The sequence below is a fragment of the Dasypus novemcinctus genome, chromosome 5 (assembly GCF_030445035.2).
Source record: "Dasypus novemcinctus isolate mDasNov1 chromosome 5, mDasNov1.1.hap2, whole genome shotgun sequence".
In the NCBI taxonomy this organism is placed as follows: domain Eukaryota; kingdom Metazoa; phylum Chordata; class Mammalia; order Cingulata; family Dasypodidae; genus Dasypus; species Dasypus novemcinctus.
The window spans coordinates 56,787,342-56,813,257 of record NC_080677.1 but is presented as its reverse complement, the minus strand read 5'-3'; the positions used below and the strand labels follow the sequence as shown (position 1 = coordinate 56,813,257).

Genomic DNA, 25,916 nt, shown 5'->3' with positions numbered 1-25,916 from the left:
ATCTCTAATTTAGAAAATAATTAGACAGACTTTTAACTGTTTACAGTCTTAGCCATTAAGAATTGCATTAGGATTGATCTGGAAGAATCCAAAACTTGCTTTTCTTCAGCTTCTATTAAGAAACTTAAAATTCTGCTTTTTAAAAATGACTCTTAGCCAAATCACCTTTGAAGGCATTTGTGCCATGTCTGTGGATCTTTGTGTGTGTGTATGTGTCACATCTGTGGCTATTTAATTCAGTTACCCAAAGAGTAATGATGTAAATATACATAATAAATGTTTGGGACTTGAAGTGGATTTTGACATGGTCATATTTCTGACTCTTGCATTTCATTATGTACATTTCAAGGAATTGATACTGCAATCTGAGCATCATTAACTTCTAATATGAAAAGCCTGTTGCTTTTGGAGTATTCGTCAGTGTCTTGTGTTTCTTTAGAGCTTTGAACCTAGACTCCTAGAGGAGAACAGTTTGTTTCATGTCTTTTAAGGATGTGTATATATGTGTGTTTAGAACTTTCACCTGAAGTAAACAAAATCATTTGTAAAATTAACCTGCAAGGTTAATTGAACACTTTTTTAGCAGGACTATTTTGTTTTCCAGAAAATTCCTGCAATTTTTTAAAATTTTGAACAGATAGAGGCAGACAGAGAGACACCAACAGATTATTAGAGAGGAGGAGTTTCACATACAAAGTACACATACAAATATATATTAAATTTACACACTAATGTTGTTAATCATCTCGGGTAATTAGATATGCTATAACAAATAAACAAAAAACAAGCAGCATCCTTTGCTTAATTGTTCAGGTATAGCCTTAGGAGTTATCCACATTGTCTAAGGTATGATAAGACCCCTAGTGGAATTCAACACTTGATGTTGAACTCTGTTTGCAAAGCCTCTCCTCTGATCAGTTTTCGGCATCTTTTCAAGTGTCCCCATCCCCCAGCAGCTGCTACTCTTTAGAGTGCCAGCATAACTCAGAGACAAAGATTAGTCTACACCACGGGAGGCCAGCCAAGCTGTCAACCGCACTTATGAGAGGGGCCTTTCACTAGACACCAATGTTTTGTAGCTCAACGCCTGCTTAAGAAGTCTATCCCATGTTCTACCCTCTTCTATCCCAGGACTGGCCACATGCCCTTAACAAGATAGACCAGAAGGGAAAGCCTCTATTCTCATTTTCTCTCTCAGTCTCTCAGGCTCAGGAGTGACTTTCTGTACTGGACTTTGATGATATGGGGGAAGTGGGCTGGGTTCCTGTCAGAAGGCACTAAAACCCAAGGGCAAGAAAGGCATTGGAAGACAGAGTCCAAGCATTCGAAGCAAAGAGTTAGACCAGAAAAGGAACAGAAAAAAAAGCCATTTTGGCCACTGTTTTGAATGCAAGGGATGATTTAATAGTGCTTATTCTTGCTTATCTTGTTCATTCCAATACGTTTGTTGCAAAAACTCTTTGTGATGAATATTAGGCCTCTGTCCAACAGGCCCTCTTCTGGCTTAACTGAGTATTCCTCAACATAGCTTTGTTTCCTGCATCTTATAAAAAGGCATCCATTATTTTCTTTTACACTTAGGAACTTACACAAACCATTAGATTCAGAGATACACTGATTTTTGGTTCATGGTTTTAAAAACATAATAGTAATTGGTCTTTTCGCATATGTGTATACCCTAGATGGTGCCCAAAGTCCCAAATCACTAAGGTCATCTAGTACATTGGTGGTGCAAGAAGGAAAAATTAAGCAGCAGTTTGTGGATCTGGGGTAAGCACTTCATGATGTAAAAAGCAAGACCTCTGTAAAAGACGAATTAACAGATAGAAGTTCAACTTTCCCTTTCTGACTGCATGCTGTCATTATAGGGCACCTTTGCGAAAAAATTCCAGCAAGGAAAAGAAATGGAAAGAAAAGGAAAAAGAAGCCAGTAGGTTTTCACCAGGTAGCAGGTATGGATGGGTGATTAAGAACATAGATTTATTTTTATACCTAAATTTTCTGGACCCCTTCCATATTCACCAAAATCTATGGTCAGCATCTTTGAGCTGAAGTGATATACCTTGAGTTGAAAGAAAACTTGCACAAAATTCCTTCTTCTTAGAGCCCACAATCTGTCCTTGAGCATATCCATTGGTCCTTAACTGCAGATATATGATCACATTATCAGTTTTATTTACATAAATATAGAATATCTATGTGATACTTTAGACATATTTCAGAATTTTTTGCCTGGTCACCAATAACACTTTGTCCCTTCTCCTTTTGTTAAATCTGAATGGGTCATTTTGCACATAAATACCTCAGTGGATTTCAAGACTGTCCTTTCCATGTGTGTGTAAGAATGACCACTGTCTCTTGCTGGACTTGGCCATTTAATTATTTCGTAGGCACTATGATGATGGTTACTAAACAATAAAGACTTTCTTATAGAGTAGTGAGCTTTGTAGAGCATGTTGTCAAATTTTCTCAATTTTATTCTGAGACTGCATAATTTTTAAATTTGTTTGTATAGGGAGACAGTAAAACATATGCTCTGGAGTCTGACTGCTTAGTTTGAATTATAGCTCACCAATTTACTGCTTTTTAAAATTTTGTACAAGTTATTTAACCCTCCCTGCCTCTTTGTTCTCATGTAAAATTGAGGACAATAATAGTGTCTACCACATAATGTTATTGTGAGAATTAAATGAGTTTTCATATAAAATGGTTTCTGGCACATAGTAAATATTGAAAAATAATAATAAAGAAAATTTTCTCTCAGAAAATTTGTTCTTATTATTATTTGCAAGTTACAAAGCACTTTTACATCTATCACTTACTTTGATCCTAACAATAATATCAGGAGGGCAGATGATAGCACCTTACTTTATTGGCAAAAAACTTAACCTTCATAGAATTTATTTGATTTGTCCAGGATTATGCAACAGACAATTAATTTTGCCTCCTTACTACCTCTCTTTCCAACACAGCATGTCACCTCCACTTATTTATGCACCTAAATGACCATTAAATTTATGTATGAAATTTGGGATTCATCTCTTTGTCATAGACTAAGGAAGACACAGATAAAAATGTTAAGAAAAAAAGATGATAAAATTATTTGTGGACTACTTAAAGGTTTTATAGGTTGCCCCTACTGTTTCTCTTTCTCCTTTTTCTCTTTTCTGGCATATCCCTTGATGAGGAAATTGTATCTTTACCCTGGGATTGTAGGAGAATGGGTTAAGGGACAAGAAGAGAGAATTCCCAAATTAATTATTTGTATTAGTCTGTTATACAATGAAGGAAGAGGAGAAAACTCTTTGACATTGAGGTCAGCAGTCTCGGGAGAAATAACAGTAAATTAGAGGCCACCTGCAAGTCAAAGGCATTTTAAATGTGTGTGGTTTGGGGCTAAAAAATATAAAGCTGTCTACTTTGTGCCTTAAAATTTAGACTACAAAACTATCAAATATGCTGGAGGCGTGGGGGCGGGGAACATAATGAAACCATTTAAAGAAAAGAGAGATGCAAAAGCACACAATGGGGGAGAAATTTGGACACTTCTGAAATGTCACTGCCCTTCTTTGGTTGCTGGCCTTCAGAGGAAGTTACTACCTCTTCCCTTAGAAGCGTTGCCTTAAAAGGGTAATAACCACAGATCATCCAACAGGTGGGAGAAGGTTTGACTGAATTTCACATGTAGTAATCAGAGTTTATCCCCTCCGCCTATAAATCCCAGGTGAAAATCAAATAAATCCTGATTCTGTTGGTGAGTTCTCACTTTACTATAAGCAAAGCCATGGGTAGTCAAGGGTGGGCCAACATCCGCATACTGCTTTACCACAGCTAGTACCAACTTTTGAGCCAGCAGCCAGTTATCTAGCTAGTTGCCTAGACAGCTTTATATTTTTAAAATATAGTCATAATATGCAACATTTCCCATGTACAATTGCTGTAAATTAGTTTTCTATTAGAATCATAATTTTATAATTATTTTTGTAATTATAGTAAGACTTTGGCAGGACTGAAAGGAATTCATTAATTGAAATAGTAGAAGGAAAACAAGGGAAGGTTAGAGACATTTTTCTAAAATAATTTTTGAGCTACCAGAGTAATTGGTTAACACTAATCAAATCTAATGGCAGCTTCTTTTCTCCTATTAGATTAATAATGGGCCTAGCACATTGGAAAACATTTTCCAGGAAGAACAGAATTACTGCCCAGTCAGGGCTTAATGCAGTTGAGTTAGTTTCACAAGGACTGGGAAGGTAGGTGGGTGATAAGCACCATCTACAAAGTCGTGCTGCAATTGTGGAGAAGACCAGGGAATAAACTCCTCACCCCAGGAGGCTTTCCTAGAAATGGAAAGAGTATGATTCAGGTTTGAGTTAGTAATCTTATCTCTAGGCTTTTCATCCAATTCTTATTAGGTTGTTAAAATCTGATGAAGTCAGTTTTGGCCTGAGGCTGAACGACTTTGAAGAGGCAAGACATTTGCTAAGTTTGGTCTTGGTTTTAGTTTTTTCTTCTTCAAAGTGTACAGTTTAACACTGTTGTGCTCCACAGGGAGAGCAAGAGACATAGCAAGATACAAATGAGAAAATAGACAAGACTAAACATAGTAATAATAGATTCTACGAAGAAGTATGATTTAATTCTTTTACAAATATGTGTTCAGTTAACATTCTGATTTGGACAGGCAGGATAGCAGATAACAAATGCAGTAAACATTTAGTTGGCAGAGCTTGTTCATCTCCAAAATTACACACCAAATAGTAAAATAAAAGATTATCCCAATTCTTAGAGTAAGTAGCCGCCAATGTCAACAGAGCATGCACTTTGGACCTCTATAGGAAAAGCTCCTGGTTTAGTCACTGAATGGAAAGCCCTATGCAAAGATATGTTTATCTGAAGAGGACACTGAATGGTGGTATAAGGGAAAAAACAGTGAAGGGAGTTTACAGTCCTCTGTGGAAGTGAATTTGCACGTCACTATTCACCATAAATATATACATGAATAGTGGAAAGAACTCTGAGTAGGAGTACAAGGTATTAGTCCTGACTTTGCCATAGGCAAGTCTCTGAATTCCTTGGTTTCCTAAATTAGTAGGGTTGAACTAAGGCTACATGGTCTCTATCTTCCCATTGATAAGTATGTTCACTATCCAGTATGGTACCCTCTAGTCACGTGTAGCCACTGAGCACTTGATATGTTGCTAGTCTGTACTGAGATGTGCTGAGGAAAAAATGCATGCTGAATTTCAAAGACTTTGGCTGAAAAAAAAAGAATATGTCTCAAAAAATGTGTAATATTGGTTTCATGTTGAAATTATAGTTCAGTTATTTAGGTTGAATAAAATATATTAAAATTGATTTCACCTCTTTTTAATCTTCAATGTAGCTACTAGAAAATTTAAATTTATATATGTGGTTCACATTATATTTGTATTGGACAGTATTGATCTTTGTGACTACGAAAACAAAAAGCAAATCACCATTTGATTCTAACTCATTTGTTTGTTCTTTTATTTTTTCTACTCTTTTTTCCAAAAATAATTTGTTTATATACAGAAGTATATATGATTCAACAGTAATTTTTTGAAAAAGTAAATTGGACAGGGAGAAAATAAGATAAAGCAAAAAGGAAGTAAGGTTGGTACTTAAAATACATCTTCAACAATATCTTCATAGTGAATGTCAAGTGGCCCTCAGTGAACACCAGTGAGAGCCAGACTGTGGAGTGAAACTGCTTGGTTCAAATCCTATTTCTGTCACTTGTCCCCTGGGACAAATCTGTGCCTCAGTTTCATCATCCGTAAAATGGAGACATATACCTACCTCATCAGGTTTTGGGGAGGATTGAGATAATCACATTTAAGCACATTGTAAGTTCTTAACAAAAACTGCTATCATTATCATTATTAATATGTAACACCATTCTGATGGAAAACAAAATTGTCTCCATACATATTTTGTGGACAGTCTTGTCCAAGGATGACTTTCTGTAATATCTTGAAGAATGAGTAGACTATATAGATTTATAGTTCAGGCAGTCTCCATGGATGTTATTTCTCTCCAAGAAGCTTTACATAAATTAAGGTTCAATAGTGAGTTTGAGATTACATTCCATTACAAGTACCTGGAGAACAGCTATGTCTTGCTGCTGAGTTAAGGCAGGATCTCTGCTTAACAGTTATCTGAGCTGGGATGGAAATTCACCCTTACAGGAGAATTGAGGGGCATGATCAATGACCATATATGCGTGAATAGAAGAATACCTCACTCTTGCCTATACCTGGCCCAGAGAGGTGCTCCTGAGAGGAGCCAAGATTTTCTTTAAAGAAGAAAAAGAAAAAGAAACAAAAATGCAGTTGCATGTGGCCAGTAGGGAAAATACATTAGAGAATGTCAGAATAAACTGAGCCTAGAAAAGATTTAAAGCAAATATTACAAAGCAAATATTATCAAGTAACTGGGTGGCCATAAGCAATGATAACAAAAACTCAGACAAATACCTGTGTAGTACTTAACTCTGGTAACATAGCTTCTAAACATTTTCTCAGATTTCTAACAGTATAAATTTTCTTAAACCTTAAACAATATATTCATTATTCCTAAACTTAAATTTATGATTTCATAGTGTGGGTTTGATTTATATGATCATCTAGCTGTTGTATTTTTTTTCCTATGTTTTTATTTTTTTTATATACTTTACTTTTTTTTTTTAAGATACTTGGATCACATAAATGTTACATAAATAATATAGGGGATTTCCATATGCCCCACTCCCTACCCCTCCCATATTTTCCCACATTAACAATATCCTTCATTAGTGTGGTACATTTGTTAAAATTGATGAACACATTTTGGAGCATTGCCACTAAGCATAGATTATAGTTAACATTGTAGTTTACACTCTTTCCCACACAGTTTTGTAAGTTGACAAGATATATAATGGCCTGTATCTCTCACTGCAGTGTCATTCAGAACAATTCCCAAGTCCTGAAAACATCCCCATAATACACCTATTTTTCCCTCTCCCTCCCCTCATAACTTTCAGTGACCACTGCCTCACATCAATGATAGAAGTTGTCCAATTGCTAGAATCACAATCAGTCTACAGTAGAATAAGAGTACGTCTACTCTAGTCTATTGTTCATTCCCCAATCCTGAGGATTCTGGAATGGTAATGTCCATCTGCCTCTAATTGAGAGGAGGCTTAGATCCCATGGGGAAGATGGATGGGACTATCTTGCTTGCAGTTGCAGACTCTCCCTGTTCCTTGGGATGGTTGTTGTCCATCATCATCTCCTTGTTGGTTGTCCTGGATGAGTCCAATGAATTGGAGAGTAGGTGTTGTAACTCTTTTGAGACTCAGGGCCCAACTGGCACTTGGAAAGCACAAAGATTTTAAGTCTCTTGGACATATACCTATCAACTGTAGTACTAACTATAGGTTCAAATAGAAGGGGCAGAAGAGCCATGTGTAGGGAAACCACAACTGAGCCCAACTCTGTCACACTGGGGAGCATAAATTTCAAAGTAGGACTCAGACTCCCAAACTGTCTGCCCTCCCTACACTGTCTCCAGAGCCCTCAGGAGCCCTGCTATTTGAGGCAGTACTAACTTTGGCAGTCAATGTGATCCTGCTGAGATATGCCTAAGGGTAACCTCTGGAATGACCTCCCAACTCACCTTGAAGTCTCTTAGCCATATAAACTCATTTGTCTTTACCCTTTCTCCCTTTTGGGCAAGGTCTTTTTTCAGTTGCATTGCTATTTGGTGCTTGGTAGTAATCCCTCAGTGCCAGGAAGGCTCATCCCCAGGAGTCTTGCCCCATGCTGGTGGGGAAGGTAATAAATTTATATGCTGAGTTTGACTTAGAGAGGGGCCACGTTTGAGCAACAAGGAGGCTCTCAGGAGATAGCTATTTCATTTTAAACCTTCCCTGTGTTGGGAAGACCCATTAAGGGAACAGTTTTACCATCTCAAGTAAGTTAAGGTTGAACAGTTTATAGTGACCAGCTCAGATGGGCCAAATTGATTATTCATTAGAGATTTAGACCAGAATTGAGGATCTGGGAGCAGGGTATGTCCAGGGCAGTTGGCCCTGAGCCAAAGTTGGATGCATATTTTTCAAAGCTGTTAGACAATGGGGTTTCCAAGTCTCCTTCAGATAGATCTGACTTTACAACCTAAAGTCTCCTTAGTGGACATTAGAATGTAATAGCACTACTTCATCTGGTTTGGGTAAATTGAATTCTACTTCCCTTTCTCTGACTGCAGCTAAGTTTTCTTCAATTAACCTCCTCTACTTCCTTCTTGGGTTCTATATTCTTGTCATACTTTTTCTGTTCTGGCTGTTCCTAAATTCTTAATATTTTGATAAATACTTCAATGCCTTGTTCTCAAAATAAAAGCAAATAAGCAACAACAAAAAACATCCATAGGGTGTCCTTCCCCCACCAAGATAAAATGGTTTCAAGATGTATGTAAATGAATTAGTTGCTCTATAGCACTGGCAACTATAAACCATTGAAATAGCCAGATATCGGTTATCTAAAATATGAAACTTTGGATTACAAAGAGTTAATTTGAAGCCATTATTTCCCCCAGTTCCCAGCAATAAAATATCAGAGTAATAGTAGTGACTTTGTGATTCTATTTTTTCCAAAAATTGTATCAAGCCACTAGTGTACAAGCAAAAAAGAAGGCAAAAGAAGTACCAAACACATACCTATTTAGATCAATTAGGAGTTCATTTCTGTCAATCTTGACTTCTCAAGGGGATCATGAAGGGCCTTGCATTAATCATCCAAAGGGGTGCTGATGCAAAATACTAGAAATTGGTTGGTTTTTATAAAGGGTATTTATTTGGAGTAGAAGCTTACAGTTACCAGGCCATAAAGCATAAGTTACATCGCTCACCAGTCTTTTGCCACATCTTGGAGCAGGATGGCTGCCAATGTGTGTCAGGGTTCAGTTTCCTGGGTTCTTTTCCTGGGCTTGCTTCTCGCTGGGCTCAGTGTTCCTCTCTTCCCAGGGCTTGCTCCTCTTTCCTCACAACCAAGATCCTCTGTGTGCTTACTTCCCAGGCTCCAGCTCAAGACTCCAGCATTAAAACTCCAGCACAAAAAAGCTCCAACTCTGTCCTTTGCCATGCCTTTTATCTGTGAGTCCCCACCCACCAAGGGGCGGGGATTTAACGCCCTTACGACATGGCCCAATCAAAGCCCTAATCATAATTTAATCATGCCCAGGTGCAGACCAGTTTACAAACATAATCCAATATCTATTTTTTTTAATTCATAATTGTATCAAACTGCTACAGGTCTATATGCTATATAAAGCAAATGCAGCTTAGCCCATAACCTGCTTTAGAGTCAAAAAGGTTAATAAGAAAAGAAAGGAGGAGAAGGAGAAAGGGAGGAAAGGAAGAAAGAGAAGGAAGGAAAGAATGAATTTTATGTTATTTCTAACAGTTCCAAAAAACAAAACAGAATGTAAGAATGGTCAGTAATAGAATAATTTCCTGCTACTTTTGTAGGTCTAATTTATCCAGAAGGAAATTGACATTTATTTTAGAAAGATTTTCTGGAAGGTTGATAGGTCTGTAATTTTAAATTAATAGAGAATTTGCGTTAAAAAAAAAAATTCAACTTTACATCCAAGAAGATACAAGCTTATCACTCTTCTTTAAGGATACTTGGAAACACACAGAGATTACATGAGTTCATGCAGTTTTAGGGTCAGGATACAAAAGGAAATGAGGCCAGCCCAGGATACAGCCTCAGCAGGGGCACTGTCAGGCTTCATGAAGAACTGGAAAATACTCTTCAAAATACCCCAGGACCTGGTGGTTTGCAGCTATATGGACAACGGTTATCTCTTTAGAAGTGGGCCTTCATTGCATCTACTCACTTATTCCATCATTCTGTTCATTACCTTGTGTGTAAAGTTGGAGAGAGAAAACTTTTGGCTCTCACCAGAGGCTCCACTTCCCATGATCTCACTCACCATGGTGGCCTCAGAACCTGTCCTCAATGCTGACTATGCAAGTCCCCATGGAATAATTGTCTTGAATATTTTCTTGGCAGTGAGAATTTTATGAAAGAGTTTTAAGTCGGTGTGATCTTCAGGTTTTGTTTCAAATGTTGCCTAGCCAGGATTTGGGGCTACCAAGGTCCTTTTCAAATAAGGAATGACAATAATTAGGAAGCAGTATTCCTATCTCCTGCCAGTTTTTAAAAAGGTAGTGGTGGTAGTTTTAAAAGCATTGTTACAAAGGCCATTCTCTTGGGAGTACGGTAATATTGCCATGATGTCACTAATTATGGCCTGCTTATAAACTCTAAGAGTATCCATGTGTTTTAGCACTTCACTACTTTATTAAAATTATGGATAAAATTCTAAAAATTCAGGGATGTGGATGCAACTCAAGTGATAGGGCTTCTACCTACCATATGAGAGGACCTGGGTTCAATCCCTGGGGCCTCCTGGTAAAAAAGAAGAAGAGCAAGCATGCCTGCATGGCAAGCTGGTACCCACATGGCAAGCTGAGTGCCCACTCGTTGAGCCAAGTGCCCATGGGGTGAGCACATGCAGCGAGATGATAACACAACAAAAGAGAGATGAAGGAGAGAGTCAAGGTGAAGTGCAGCAGAAACCAGGATCTGAGGTGGCACAGTTGACAGGGAACCGCTCTCCACATCAGAAGTCCCTAGGGTCAAATCCTGGTGAATCCTAGAGGAGAAAAAATGAAAAGAGAAGACCAAAAGAGAAATAGATACAGAAGATCACAGAGCAAATGGATACAGACAGCAAAGACAGTAGTGTGGGGGGAGGGGGAGGGGAAGCAGGAAATAAATAAATACATCTTTTAAAAAATGTCCCTTGTTACTTTAATTATTGAGAAATTTATAACAGAGGGACCATGGGAAACATCAGGTCCAGTTTTTCTCAAACATACCAGTTATAAGAGTCAAGGCAGTGAGAGGGAAAAAGAGATGTAAGATGGAGACATTTCCAGGACTTGGAATTGTCATGAATGACATTGCAACGACAGATACAGGCCATTATATATCCATAACCTACAGAATGGAGTAGGAAAGCATGTAAACTACAATGTAAACTATAATCCATGCTTAGCGGCAGTGCTCCAAATGTGTTCATCAACTGCAACGAATGTACCACACTAATGAAGTTATTAATATGGGGAAGGGTGGGAGGCATGGGGAGTGGGACATATGGTAATCCCTTATATTTTTTTGTGTAACATTTTGTGTAATCTAAGTATCTTTTTAAAAATTAAAAATATATTTTTTAAAAAAGAAACACAAAAAAATATAGGACTATAGAGAAAATGCTTTTATGTTTCTGCATAGTTACGACTTTCTGAGAAAATTTTACTGGAACTTGGGACCTGTGCTAACAGAGAAGCATTAAAGTTAAATTGTATCTTAAGCGATAGTAAGAACTTCAGAGAGATTTACCTCCCCAGAGTTATGAGCTTACATTTTATGAGGGAAGGGGTGGCTGGGATGGGACCCAGGTCCATAGAGACATTCCCTTTATCTACCCCCTAAAGATGTGTGTTGACATTGGGTGAAAACCCAAAATCCTTCCCCAAGTGAATTTGTGTACATTAAAGAGAGAAGATTTCTCTTCCCTCTCTCAGGAGGGAGGCCTGCTGTCTCTCTTTTGTGTAACCATCCAGATTCATATTTTTGGGGTCCCTCATCTCTAGCATAGACCATGTATAGGATGACATCTGGTTCTCAGTCCCTCTGGAGGGGGAAATTGGGGTTTGGGGAACCAGCACAATTATTTCATATAAGTAAATAATAATCTGCTCTGCTCCAGAAGCTTCACGTTTGTGTTCAGGATAATATCAATTAATATAGATACTAAAGCATAAAGAGTCAGCTTAGGCATATTAAAATATGGATCCCAAGTGAAGGACTTCCTTCCCCTCCCCCAAGTGCGAATTCAGTAGGTTTGGATGCTGGAAAATCAGCTCTCCCAAATGATTCTTCCTAGGCTTGTTTGGAAAACAGTGCACTAGACCATGGTCCAAGAACTAAAAGTGCTTCTTACAGAAAGTATGCTTCTGCTAACATGCTTTCTTAAATCCCCATCTTCTGATAATACCTTTTTTGGCAAGTTTAGACTTTAGGATGAAATGGAAGGTTGATGTATCTCATGTTAGTCTTTCTCTGCTAATCTTTGCAGCCCTTTTTTTCTTCAAAAGAGAAATACACTATTAAAATCATCAGATCTTCTGGAATCTTTAGAATGACCAAAAATATTACTTACCCAACCAACTGATCTCAGTATTCACCAAAACTTCACTGACTTTCCATTCTCTTTAGTTATGATTCTTATAATCCTTTTGCTTTTTCTGCTACTCTTCAGTTTACAAGATGCTTTTCTATTTATTGTCCCATTTGATTCTCACAATAATCTTTGGAAATGGGCAGGAATTATACTATACAAGCATTTATTATATAAATTTGAAATATGTATTATTTCTAAATGTTGTATTTGAAATGAGCTGTGCGTAGGCTCAAATTCACTATTTAAGTCAATGGGACAAGTTATCTAGCAATGGTGTTCTGTTCAGGTACTTTTAATTGAAAAGAAATCTTTGTCATAATGACAGGAATGGTTAGCAAATAGCAGGCATTCCAATAACATTTGGACACATTCTAAAATGCACATAAACTAGTACCCAAGCCTAATTGGCTTGTGATAATTATTTTTCTCTCAACTAAATGATAAATACAAATATGGGATTTTCTGCATTAAGGGAAAAAAATTGTTTTCAAATTATTCCTCAAATGCCTTTCAATACATTCAATGTTAAACAATAAACGTAAGTCTTTATGTTCTGACAATTTCCAAAGCACTTCAGAGGTATTATCTTATTTAATTCTTAACAACATCATATGAGATACGTGAAATAATCCACATTTTATAGATGAGAAAATTGATGCTGAGAAAAAGGCCAGCATCCTGTACTCAGGAGGTGATCAACCCTGCACCTTAGAATATTAGGACTTCAGGTCTGGTGCTCTGCCTATGAAAAGGCACTAAGATTATGATGAAAACCAATAGAATATGCTTTTTGCTTAAAGCATTATGAGCATCATTTTCTAAAGTCTCAGACCCGTGGGAACATAAGTTCATAGGAAGACAGGAAAAAATGTTGGTCATGAGCTAATGTCCCTAGTGACAAGGCACTGAGATGTCACCCACATCAGTTGAATGCTGGGCTGCCTAACCTAATATCAGTTCCTAAAAGACTATGACCCTCCCTGATTTTAATGCAACCACATACACTGATTAGGCAGATTGAATAAAAATTCATCATGACAATAGCAATATGAAAATGTCGATCATTATTTTAGAATCCATTTAGATGCAAAAAGATAGCTATTATGATTGATGTTCTAGACAAAATACAAACATTTATACTGTATCTGTTATGTAGAACAATTTCTCATTTCTGTCCTTTCATTGTCTAACACACCCATTCTTTTCATGAAACAGGCTCTTCAGAGGCAAGTTGGAAAACCAGAAACCCAAGCCATCCTCTGCAGCTCAGGCTTCCACCTTCTCACCTTGCATGCCTTTCTCATGGTTTAATGAAAGCAGAAAAGGAACCCATTCCTTCAGGAACCTACCTTCACCTACAAGTCCCCTTCAGTCTTCTCCTGAGACTCTAATTTCAAATAAAAAGGGGTCCAAGGTAGAAAACACATGGATTAAAAAAGCAAACAAGAAAAACCCAAACCCCTCCTCCTCTTCAGTCTTTGGAAGGCATTCTCAATTTATGTGTATACTCTGGATCCAAGAAACCAATGTGATAACACTGCAATAAACAGTGCATGGTATTTGTTGTGTGGGAGAAAAGAAAGCCTCATTTAACCATCACCTTCTTTAATACTGTTCCATTCTAGATTGTACATTACTCTTTGATTTGCCTGTCTTTTCACATACTACTATTTAATCTCTGTTTGACAGTTAAGCCATGCTGGGAAAGATACATTTGAATCATGAACAGTATGATAGATTTGTTTACCAAGTATTCCACTTTTAATTATATTACAAAACTATTTCACTGTGCTCTTCAAGATTTACTGGAAAATAAATAAATTTGGGACTGAGTATGTGTTCAATTGGTCTAAATGAAACTCTTTAAAACAATCCACTGATGACATAGCACCCTTACTTATTTCTTCTTTGAATATCAAACTGCCATGTTGAGCAACTGTTTTAATTCTATCACCAAAGTTCTTTAACTCTAGCAGAATTAGGAGTTGTACACATGGATGTTATTTGTTTTCAAACACATGATGGTTATTTCCAGCATGACGCTGCAAACCTTATCTAACCTTTTATTGAAACACATATGGTGCCTAACTTTCACATGTTGTTTGGTCTTCTTTATCTGTGCTCACTTTTCTTTCTCAAACAGAAACATGTGATAAATATTACTTGAATTTCTTTTCTTGAGGTCAGCAGTTCAAAGGGTTTTGACTTGAGTTTGGGGTTATATCCCTATGGACATCAAATGGTTATGTTCTGTATTAAATGCCCCTCCTTATCCCCTGCTTAAATGTTCTACTGGCCTCAGGCAGTGTGCTCTGATTTAGACTCCCTTTCTGAAGTTTTAGCAAACCTTGGAGTTTGTTTGGTACTGAACTCCCCAGCCTCTGATATGGTATTTATTCTTGATAACCAATTAAACCCAATACGAGGGAACCTAACTGAAAACTAAAGTTCTAATTCCAAAGGAAGTAGAATATGAAACAAGATGGTGTTGGTCAAGTGCTTAGAGTTCCTGGGAAGCCAGCCATTCTAGAATTTTCGCAAAAGAAGTTTTGACAGCAATGTACCACTTTGGCTCTGAAACATTTTCAGTATTGGATCTGAGACGTCTAAATGTTGTTTGAATACTTCTACCATTATCTTACAGTCCAGATTTGATTTAAAATGTTTTCCCAAATGCAGCTACCTAGTCATTGTTAATTTATTTAGCTTTCATATTCAGTGAACACTTTTAATGAAGTTCTGGGGAAGTTTTATTTAAATTCCCCTCTCCCAGTGTAAGAAAGTTGTATTTTAGCATGTAACTACTGGTGTATTATCAGATTGTGACCTCCCCCCAGAACTCATCATCTTGAAGGATACATCCAGGAGAGGATCTGCCATTTCTCACAGTATTTATCACTGTGAACAACCAGTGATCCTTCCCAGGGGGTGTTGTAGCTACCTTTCTAATATGGAGTGCCATCTGTTCCTAATAACTCAGCCTCTCCACACCATCTTGTATTTTTACTTACACTGTTACTCATCACGATTAGGGCCAAAGGATATAGGCTTATTAATATTACTCCTCAGAGCAGTTGCAGAGGACAATGAATTCTATACCCTTGAAGAGAGATTGAAGAATTATGTCTAAAACACCTATTAGATGGAAAGCACCCAGAATTCCCTTTCAGCCACAAAAGAGGCATTATTCTCAACCACTGCTTGGTTGAAGGTCACCACCAAACCAACATGAATTTCTTATCAGATTGTTTAAAAAGAACCTTTTTCAAACTCGCAAGCTCATTTATCACTGGTTTGTTCACTATACTCACTTAACACCAAGCTTTATTTATTTTTACAGAATTTTACCTTCAACGATGACTTCAGTCCCAGCAGTACCAGTTCGGCAGACCTGAGTGGCTTAGGAGCAGAACCCAGAACACCTGGGCCTTCTCAGTCCTTAGCACTGTCATCAGATGAGGTACTTTCATGGCATTTATGGTAGAACTACTGTCTCAGATTATACATTTTACTCATGAACTATCACTTGGAAAATATTTTTAGGATAGATTTTGCATACAAATCATCAAGAACATGGTTTTATATTTAGAATGAAATCTTCATGATTTCTCTTCCTTTCTCTCTCAACATGAAAGTGAAGTGTTTGTTTCCAAGCCTCTTTAAAGCTGTCCAGGAAACACCTTTACTATACACACACACACATCTCCTCCACAACCTTTCTCTGATTTAAATGGCCTGAGTCTAAACAGAGATATGGTAGTGGCGAAATGGAGTACTGGGAGCAAAGATGGAGAACAGCTCAGAAATCACTTGGGAGTTTATAAATTATCCATTCCCTTTCTCCCTCACTTCCCGCCCCCATCACCCCTACCCAGGCTTCTGAGATTCCCTCTGGATAGGGTGTCGCCCCCAGTTGAGAATCACTGCAGGAGTAAGGCACAGTTCCCATGAACAGGGTGTGAAGCAAGTTGCTACCTAGTGCGTCATAGGAAAAGAGGTACAGGCACAACAGAAACTTTCAGCAAATGTCCACTTTATTACTTATATAGCACAGAGGCCCAAAGGAGCAGGGAAGTGATCCCATCTGGTCTGTCTCCCAGGGAGCTGCTCTGATCTGGCAGCTCCACATGCCCCACTTCATCTAAAGAGGAGACACCCTATGCTGCTTGAGTGTTAATTATCCACCCCAGGGGGAGGGGGCTCTGCCACTGAGAGTTTCTTCCCCATAATTAGCTGGGGCTCCTTGTTCCTGGTTTCTGGGTTTAAGGTAAGCTTAGGCCTTTGGAACAAAAACAGACTGAAACATCTTCACACAATAGAAACGGAGGGTGGGTAGACAAGGGCTGGGAGATGACCACCAGGTGGGCGTATGTGACTTTCCCAGCAGAAGGAAGACAGGTTGAGAGACACTTATTTAGAAGCTGGGGTCAAAAAAAAAAAAAAATGCATTGCTAAGAATTATCAGGGGATAAAAGTGTATTGGAGAGGCAGAAAATGTTATTTATGGTTGATTTAGTGCCCCAAGAGATAAACAGAAAATAAATAGTATGGGGGAGGGGGGAACACTGTAAGCAAAAAAAAATTTCACTCTAAATATTCTTATTTAATCCTTTATAACATGATTTTTATTTTAGGAAACTTTTTTTCCCTCTTAAACTTTTCTGCCCATATTCTTCAGGCTTGGTGCAATTTTAGTTTTATAAAAACTTCGTTCTAGATATGCTGTGCCTGCTGTGTCTATAACGCTTTTCTCTTTGATTCCTTTGTTGCTCCCTCACTCAGAGCCTGGATATGATAGATGACGAGGTGAGCTATCAGTGGGCTGTGTGTGGGGACTTAGGAGATGCTGCTTGAACCTTCCTTTTTCTCTTTGCAGATAATATAAAAATCCAACAATACAAGGAAACTTTTCTCTGTGATAGTAGTTTTCCTTATGTTAAATAGTTTTGATCTCTGCCCTCATCTGGATCTTAGTTTAAAATATTTTATTGAGTCAAAGGGTTCTTCAGATTCCATCTCCAAAGTTCCTCGATTTGGCTCCCATCACCATTACCCTGACACATTCCATTCTGTTTCATCTCCATTGCCTTCATCATCTCCTCTTCTGTGGTCCCTACATGGGTGACAAAAGTGACTCCTGTCTCTCCCCCAAGACTTGACATTGCCTTTATTTCCTCTCAGCTTAGCAGTTCTAGTAACCAAACTGCCCTTTTGCACTATGAAAGCAATATTCTCAGTGCAAAGAGCCTGGAATTTGGAATATAAACAATAAATGACAAGCCGTACTACTTAGTAGCTGTGTGATCTTGGACAAATCTTATAGACTTTCTGAGCCTCAGTTTCCTCTTCTATTAAAAATCATTATGAATATTACCTGCCCTACTTTCCTCACAGGTTTGCTTTGCTACTCAAATGAAATAATGGATGTGAAATTCTCCCTAAGAATACTTGAGGGCTTAATGTTCTCCTAAGTGGAAGACACTCAGTATTTTTAAAATGTATTTTAAATATCTCTAATATTTGATCAGAGGACAAATATAGAGTGTTGCATTGCATGTAGAGATTAATGAAATATTTGTTTATATCTAATCATCTTTCCAAAGTGTTTTAATGTAAAAGCCTGCAACATCAGAGTGTATCCTCAATATTACATTTCCTACATTAATAATGCTGTTTTATTTTGGGGAATATTTTTTTTTATTTCCACATACCTAAAAACAAATTTATTTCTTTTAAGTATGTATATGTATGTATGTGTGTGTGTATGTATGTATACATACACACATATGCACAACTAGAACGATTAGCTTATTATTTCATGACTTGAAAGTAAGTGTGGCTCTAGTAGGCAAGGAATTCCTTTTTACAGCAAAATATGCCATGCTGAGCCATAGCATTCTGGTCCTTTAACATCACTGCATAACATTCCTATCTCAGATCCTTGATGATGGACAGTCTCCCAAACACAGTCAGTGTCAGAATCGAGCCGTTCTTGAATGGAGTGTGCAGCAGGTTTCTCACTGGTTAATGAGCCTAAATCTGGAGCAGTATGTATCTGAATTCAGTGCCCAAAACGTCACTGGAGAGCAACTCCTGCAGTTGGATGGCAGTAAACTTAAGGTAAAGAATTGTATGTTTGTGTTAGGTTATCAGGTATAATTGTGTTACTCTTAGCACTTAAAATATCTTCATTAAATAAGAGCATTTGGCATATTTGAAAGATCATTTTCATCAACAATCAGCAGAAAGTTGAATTTTTCCTGAGTAGGAAATGAAGTTTTGGAATGCTGGTAGGATGCTGGTTGGGAGAGCTAGGGACTCACTCCACCTAGCAACACATGGTCCATGTATTAATTCCACTTACTTCACAGGTAGTATGAGTTTTAATAATGGCCAGTGTGGACCTTTATGTCACGTCAAAGTTAAGACCCAGGTCCATGAATCCTCCCTTCTTTATTCATTTCTCTTCCACCCCTACTCTTCCCTGTTCACTACTCCAGAAATCTCCCCAGAACTTTCTTTCCATCCCCTCCATCGCACTCTCATTTCTATTCATCTAGTCCATCTCTCTTAGAGGGTGAGGTAGCACCCACCCCTGTAAAAAGAAACGGCAAAAGGAACTTAGAGCTAGCCTCCTCCTACTCCAACCCCTGCTGGGCTGACAGGCAGATGAGTATCTCCTCACAGACTTGAAAAGGTTAGAGATCAATCACTAGCCTGTGAATATGAAGGCCCCATTGACAAGGCTGTCCTGTCTGGAAGATGGATGCATCTGGCTGTTGATTCTTAAGGTCATGAAACATTTAAAGTATGTAACCAACTGCCCTTATTCTAAATTCCAAGCTCATCTAGCAACCTCCTCATTGTAATCAGGCTTCCTTTATAGGTCTGCCTGCAGGGAGAGAATGGCTAGTCATGCTGACATGAACATTCTGGTCTCAAGGACATTTTAGGTTCTCATTGCCAATGAATGCATTGGCAGAAAGGAAGCCATTTCAGTTTTCCCTGCACTTCTGTGACAGCAGGTGCCCACTTGTACCCTTTGAAAATATTGATGAACATAGCAATACTTTTATCTGAAAATGTCTATAGCCCAAATGTTGGAGAAGCAAAATCGTGCCCTTTTTGCATTCATTTGCCCATTAATTACCAAATTGAAAAGCATTTATTTAATGAGGTTTACTGTCCTAGGGACTTGGAAGAACAAAAGAGCAAATAAAGCAACCCCCCTTCCCCCTGCCATGTAGACATTTAGCAAATGTAATCAGCTCTTTGTCAGTTTTACCTCTTCTATCTAAGCTTAATTTAGTTTCTGAGTTTGAACACAGTGTAATGTCAACCTCCTCCTCATGTCATTGGTTTTTTACATTTGGTTTGTATATATGTGTTTCCTCCTTAGGCTCTTGGAATGACATCATCCCAGGACCGAGCAATTGTCAAAAAAAAACTCAAGGAAATGAAGGTGTCTCTAGAGAAGGCTCGCAAGGCTCAAGAAAAAATGGAAAAACAAAGAGAAAAGCTGAGGAAAAAGGAGCAAGAGCAAATGCAAAGGAAATCCAAAAAGACAGAAAAGACGACCTCAGATGTTCTAGAGGGTGCTGGTGAACAGTAACAGTCGTGCAGGGGGAGGGGAGGGAGTGAGGGGCTGCAAGAGAAGTCCTCATTCTTCTTGCCCTGCCTGCTCTGGAGGATGGAAAAGAAACTGATGATGTAAAGAATCTGCTCTAAGCAGACTGAGAACTGGGTACCGAATAACTGCATTTTCTGCAATAATAGAGTATGCTCTTAATTTTAACCTTCTGAAATAATCCCAAACCACCTTTGATTAATTAACAAACCAGGGATCTTCTTTGTGGGAAATGCAAAATAGCTGTGTTTCTCTCGTCTCTTATTTGCCAACATTTTGGTTTGGGTTGGGTGTGTTGCATCACTTGGAGAGCCGTTATGACCCTACCCAACAAGAACATGACACCCCAGTGTTGTGTTGTTAACGGAGCACCAAGAATTTTCAGGATGAGATTTGGAAACTGGGTAATTGCACAGACCTGCATGGCAGAAAACATCACTCTGCCCTGAGATCTGGGATCAGTATTTACTTCTAGGGCTGTGGAATCTGCACCAATGAGCAGGAAATGTTCTTCCTCATTCCAGTGTCTGAATGGTGAGATGACTCTGCCCTAGAAGCGTGATGCCTGCCATGTAACCACCATGGGAAAAGGCAAGCAAACCGTTCTGCTTGCCAGGCATCAGAAAGAAAAGAATTATAATTGTTTGTCAACCCCAGAAGGAAACAAAAGCCTTAAAAATGTGGATGTGGCTATTACCTTGGGATTCCTGGGTAAAATGTGTCCTCCAGATATAGCTGAACAAAGAGAAAATTGGACATAAATCCAGCCATGGGGTATAGGGTTCTGTTGTGAACTTTGCTACTGCTGCATATTCAGTATTTCAGCGGTACTGACACAACACACACACACACACACACCAACAAATTCTGAAAAAGAAATTGATTTTTAAGGAAACCAGCATTTTCAGGTTTTCTCTCCTGGGGAACATTATGGCCTGGCTATGGCACAACCAGGAACTCGTCATATGTATTTTGCTCAAGATTTCCCAAGTTGATTCAGTGTTTTAACAAATTTTACCTTTAAGAAAAATAGAAAAACCAGTTAGGGAAAATTTAGATTTGAGTAGCATTCAACCAGAGAACCAATTTTTTCTGAGCACAAAGAATGTTCCTTTAAAGGAGAGCTGTCAGTTACAATTTAGAGATGTTTTGAATGGTTTTTCTAAGCCATTATCTTCTGTACTGTCAAGTTTCCACTTTTCAGTTAAAGTTTCTTTAAGGCAATACATAAAATACAGTGTGACAATGGAGGAAGTTATATTTATTCTAAAACCAGTATTAAGGATTTCAGTATTTTACCAAACTTATTAAAATGCAGGGGACTGGGACAGAAGGAGGAAAAAATGAACTCATCTTGAGAAATTTTAAATGATGGGTTTTTGCTTTTTATGCTCATATACTGGTTCTCTTTGCTGCATTGGCTCTAAAAAGGAGGTCATCCATTTACATTTACAAGAGGCTTGAGGCCGTAGGAATTCTTGGGCAAGTGTCTGGCTTCCTTCACTCTGTAGGGCCTCTGCTCTGTTCCCAGCACTGTCTATACTTCTACCGGATGTGTCATATGCACAGAGCTTGGTGATTACAGATAACTGATAATTTTAGAGGCTCTTACCCACATAGCCTCTTCTCAGATTTTAAACATTGTGATTTTTTTTTTTGTTCATCTGAATATCTGAATTCTGGAATTGTCTAAACTAGAAATTTACAAGCCTGTCCTTTCCCCAAGGCCTGTTTTCTTTTCAGTGCCAGAGTACAGGGTATCTGTTAAATTTCAGTCCTTTCATCAGGAGGTACAGATCACTCATTCAATCTTCAGAAACATTAAGGTAAAGTAACATTGAATTCTAAAATGATCAAAGCCCCAAAGTATGTTTTTCTGTAGCTCTTCATTTGGGGTATTACAATGAACTGCCATAAGGGTACTCTATTAATATCTGGAGATGTCTGGTGCTTTGCTGTTTATTAATACCAGGAGAAACAAGAAACCACTATTAATGAGCTACAAAATTCAGCAAGCCTTTTCTAATACCAAAAGAATAACTTAGTCAAGATCTGGTAATATTAGTGCTTGCTATTGTAAATTTTTGCCATTTTTGCTTATCTTTGGAAAAGGTGACCTGAATCACACTGGAAATTTCACTGTATTCATTTCAAGAGTGGAAGAAGTTGGGTGATTATCTTGAGTTATGTTTACACTTTGATAATATTTGAAAATGGATGTATATACTGGAAATGTCTATAAGCCTCTGTCTCTGCACATAATTTATGATTTATTGTATTGAGGTTTCTTAAATGTTTTAGAAGGGTTGTTCTGCATTATAACTTTATTTTTACATTTCCAATGTTTAGATCAGTGTCCAGCTGACATAAATCAAATTCTTATTCCTCAAATCATTTAGTTTATAAGTATCTTGATTTTTTAAAGTTAAATTATAGTAATTATAGGTCTCAATGAGTTATTTCAACATTGCTACATAAAACTGCTGAAATTGTAAAAATAATTTGATTTGATTGTTTGACAAAGGCTAAAATGTAAACTGCTTGATAGAAGGATATGAAAAAAAAGTGAAGGACCTCAGATCTTGTGAGCATTTTCTTTTCCTGTTATTTCTTTTATTGATTTTAATGCATGACACCTAATTGAGGTTCCAGGGTCTTGTACAACTCCTTTAATGCTAGCCATTTTTAGTGTCCATGCAATTTAACACAGATTTATTGTTTCATGAATCTTAAAAGACTTTGCAGTTTGTTTGTTTGTTTGTTTTTTGAATGGTCAGAAAACAAATAAAGGAATATCTGGTTACCATGAACTATATTCCCTAAAAGACAGCTTGGTAAGACACTGAAAACAGCTAAAAAGTGTTTCTGGGTTAGGTAATACTTGGTTTGGGAGTGGTGACGTGTGGTGATCGAAACAGAGAAGATTGTGTGAGCTAAATATCCAGGTCAGGGTTTTCCATTAAGAGAGTTTAGTTTTATACAGGGTACTTGGTTTAAGACCTTCTCCCTTAAAGTAACTCACAGTTTATGTAATACTTTTCTCATTCCTCTTTGCCTAAATCAGAAGACATTTATCTCAGGGTGTTAAGTTAAATCAGAAACCTAATTTTGCCCTATTTAACACAGTGATGAAATACACCTTTTGTTTTAGGACAATAAAACTTTTCCATGTCTAGCATTATTTAGCTGAGGTTGACACTGATTCCCCTCTGCAATATCGCATAAGCATTAACTCACACTATGATTGCACTACGACAACGAGAGGCGCTAATGCCTAACTCAACTTTCAGCTGAGTGAAGTGGGAACATCTGTAGGGCTGTTCCGTGATTATTGTTGTTGGAAACCAAGTGGCAAGAGGACAAGTGAGGAAGCAAACAACCCCATGCGGCCACCTGTGATCCTATAATTATCTCTAGCCTGAAATCTTAAATTAGCCCAGGCCCAGGCTAGCAAATGGTCATATATTGTTTGAGCTAGTATTTCAGCTTTTAATGGTTTTCAAGCTGAATGTGCAACAGGATCTAACATGGCTTAAAAATTCATGAAGGAAAGGTAAATGAAAATCTGCATTTATATGGAGATTCTAACTATAAGTGTTAAAGGTTCTGTAGACAAAGCTTCAAGAGAGGAAACCCAATTTTCCACAATAATGTTCAAGAAATTCTGAAACGAATTTTCCCACCTGTTTTAAAAGAATTGTCTATACTTTCAAAATGTTGTATTTTCCCACCTCAGTTTAAGAAATACCAAATTCCATTTAATAACTAAAGGTATTATTCCAGCAGAGCTGCAGGTCAGGGGCATTTTCACTTTGGCGGACAGGGGCACCTGGGTTCATGTCACCTAGTTAATGCTAGGACCATAGTGCTTTTGGAAAGAAAAGGTAAAATGGAAAAGGAAAGCCCAGTCTTTTTATCAAATCTTTTCAAATTTACCTTTAATCAAAGATCTAGTTGTACAATATTCTTAAGCTAAGGTTCAGAAATAAAATGTCTATATAGTCTACTAGTATTGTTTTCATTTTCATGTCAAGGGTGAGGTTAATACTCAAAAGAAATCAATGTTGTGAGGAACCTGGATGTGCTTCAGTGATTCACTTCTGAAAATCAGCCTGGGTATGTAGGCAGATTTTGTTTGCATCTGTCTTGATACTTAAATTCTCAGGATATTTAGTTTTAGTCCAAAACACTGGGGACAGAATAACACCAGACAAAATACATTTGAATAACTTGAAGTAGCGACTTGAAATAGACCCAACAGAGAAGTTAGAGGACAAAGAGAAAGCCTACAGAATTGATACCCCCCTGGAAAATGCAGCCGAGTCTTCTCTCTCGGTAGACAGAGTGTACTTGTGTGCCTATGCATAGGTGTCTATGTGGGCTTGTTGAGGGGCTGCTTGTTACTTGAAGGCTCACGTATCAGGGCATGTGGAACAAGCATAGCATGTGACCTGTGACCCTACTCTAACCCCAGAACTGCTAGGGATTCAAGGATGAACAAGAATTAAGAAATAAGAACAACAGACAACTTCTCAATAATGTGCATGCCACTCGTGTAGATGTATAGAACTCCATATGTGTGAATATATCTCCCATCTTACACCAACACACAGAAATGACATGGCGTAAAAAAAAAGAAAGACTGTATATGGAACTTGAAAAACAGAAAATACTGTATATGGACCTTAGGTTAATGTCATTTATGACCCAGAGCTGTAATCATGGCCTTACTGCCACTTGTGTTGTGTGTACATTGACTGGCTCATGAGATTTTAAGAGATTTTTTAAATGTAAGTATTTCTACTAAATGCTCTTATCCTTCTACATGTTTATATATTTTGGTAAAATTGGTCTACTGGATACTTGGTATTTTAGAAAGATAAATTTTCCCGAAGTGTTTGGTTTAATGCTTTGATGTCAAGATTGCACATTGCTGAGTTGGAGCTCAGAAATGTTTATGCAGCTTGGGGCATTTTCAACTGCAGACTGTGGTTTTCTTGGCTAAAAATTGCACTTTGTGTTCTTGTGCATTTGCTCACACTGAAACGCATATTTGGGAGCTGTGGTGCCTAAATCACAAAGTACTGGCTTTCTGATGGCAGTGCTGGCATCACCTGACCATTTATTTACTTCTTGTGTCCAATGGTGGCACGGTTAGATCAATGCTGATAATAACACAAGTGGATGTGAGCATGAGTATGTTGTTGGAAGGTGTACACACCTGTTTGTTTCTGCTATTTTATTCATACACTCAGGTTTTCTGTTAAGGATGTCATCATTCATTCATGAAAGAAAAATTGGCCAATAATAAATTACCTTAAGATGTGAGAATTAAGAGGCACTCCAGCTAGATAACACCTCCCAACAACATCAAATTTAGTTAGTGCTTAGTGAAATCCTTAAAATATATATGCCTATTTTTTTCCTTAATATTATGTAATGTCATAACTACTGCTTTTGTATTTTTTAATAGTGTTGCAACTAAACCACTAGTTTACCTGCTACATATTACTAACTAAATTGGGCAGCTGGGGGAAAAAAAAGGATGAATTCCATCCCACTGTTTGAAGTTGATTTATTTTCATCTTTCTTTATATATCACTAAAGGAACAGAGTTGTTTAAAGATAATTTTAAGTCCAATAAGTAAGAGCAGCATGTTATCTGAAGCTTAATTTGTACATTTTGGTGTCTGATCATTTGCATGAAAGAGACAATAGTGCCATGTCTGAATTGTTCTCTTGTGCCTGGTTAATATGTACTTCTCTAGATCGTTCCGTTTCAAATGACATTCCTTATTCTTTGGTTTTCTGAGACATTTAAAGCAAAATATTGCAGTGGTCTTTTGTTTTCTGACCAATCTGAAAATATCTAAGATTAAATTTAATTTGTTTGTGTAAATACATCTCTTGCCAATGAGTATTATTGTTGTTAGACAACGAATGCAATAAAAAAAAAAGGAAACACTGA

The 25,916-nt window shown here is 37.7% G+C and overlaps 1 protein-coding gene across 7 annotated transcripts in view; it reads left to right on the top strand.

Moving 5' to 3' along the window:
• PPP1R9A (protein phosphatase 1 regulatory subunit 9A) overlaps positions 1–25,916 on the top strand; it is a 459,269-nt gene extending 433,353 nt beyond the window's left edge. For 3 of the 7 annotated variants that reach the window (XM_071215169.1, XM_058296964.2, XM_071215170.1), the window contains 6 exons: positions 1,683–1,770; positions 1,869–1,952; positions 13,537–13,735; positions 15,662–15,781; positions 18,259–18,441; positions 19,721–25,916. In XM_071215169.1, the coding sequence (XP_071071270.1) occupies positions 1,683–1,770; positions 1,869–1,952; positions 13,537–13,735; positions 15,662–15,781; positions 18,259–18,441; positions 19,721–19,933 (887 nt within the window). In that variant the 3' untranslated portion in view covers positions 19,934–25,916. Of the gene's footprint in view, positions 1–1,682; positions 1,771–1,868; positions 1,953–13,536; positions 13,736–15,661; positions 15,782–17,103; positions 17,128–18,258; positions 18,442–19,720 lie in introns of all 7 variants that reach the window. The other 4 variants (XM_058296968.1, XM_058296966.2, XM_071215168.1 and 1 more) reach the window with 3 other exon arrangements.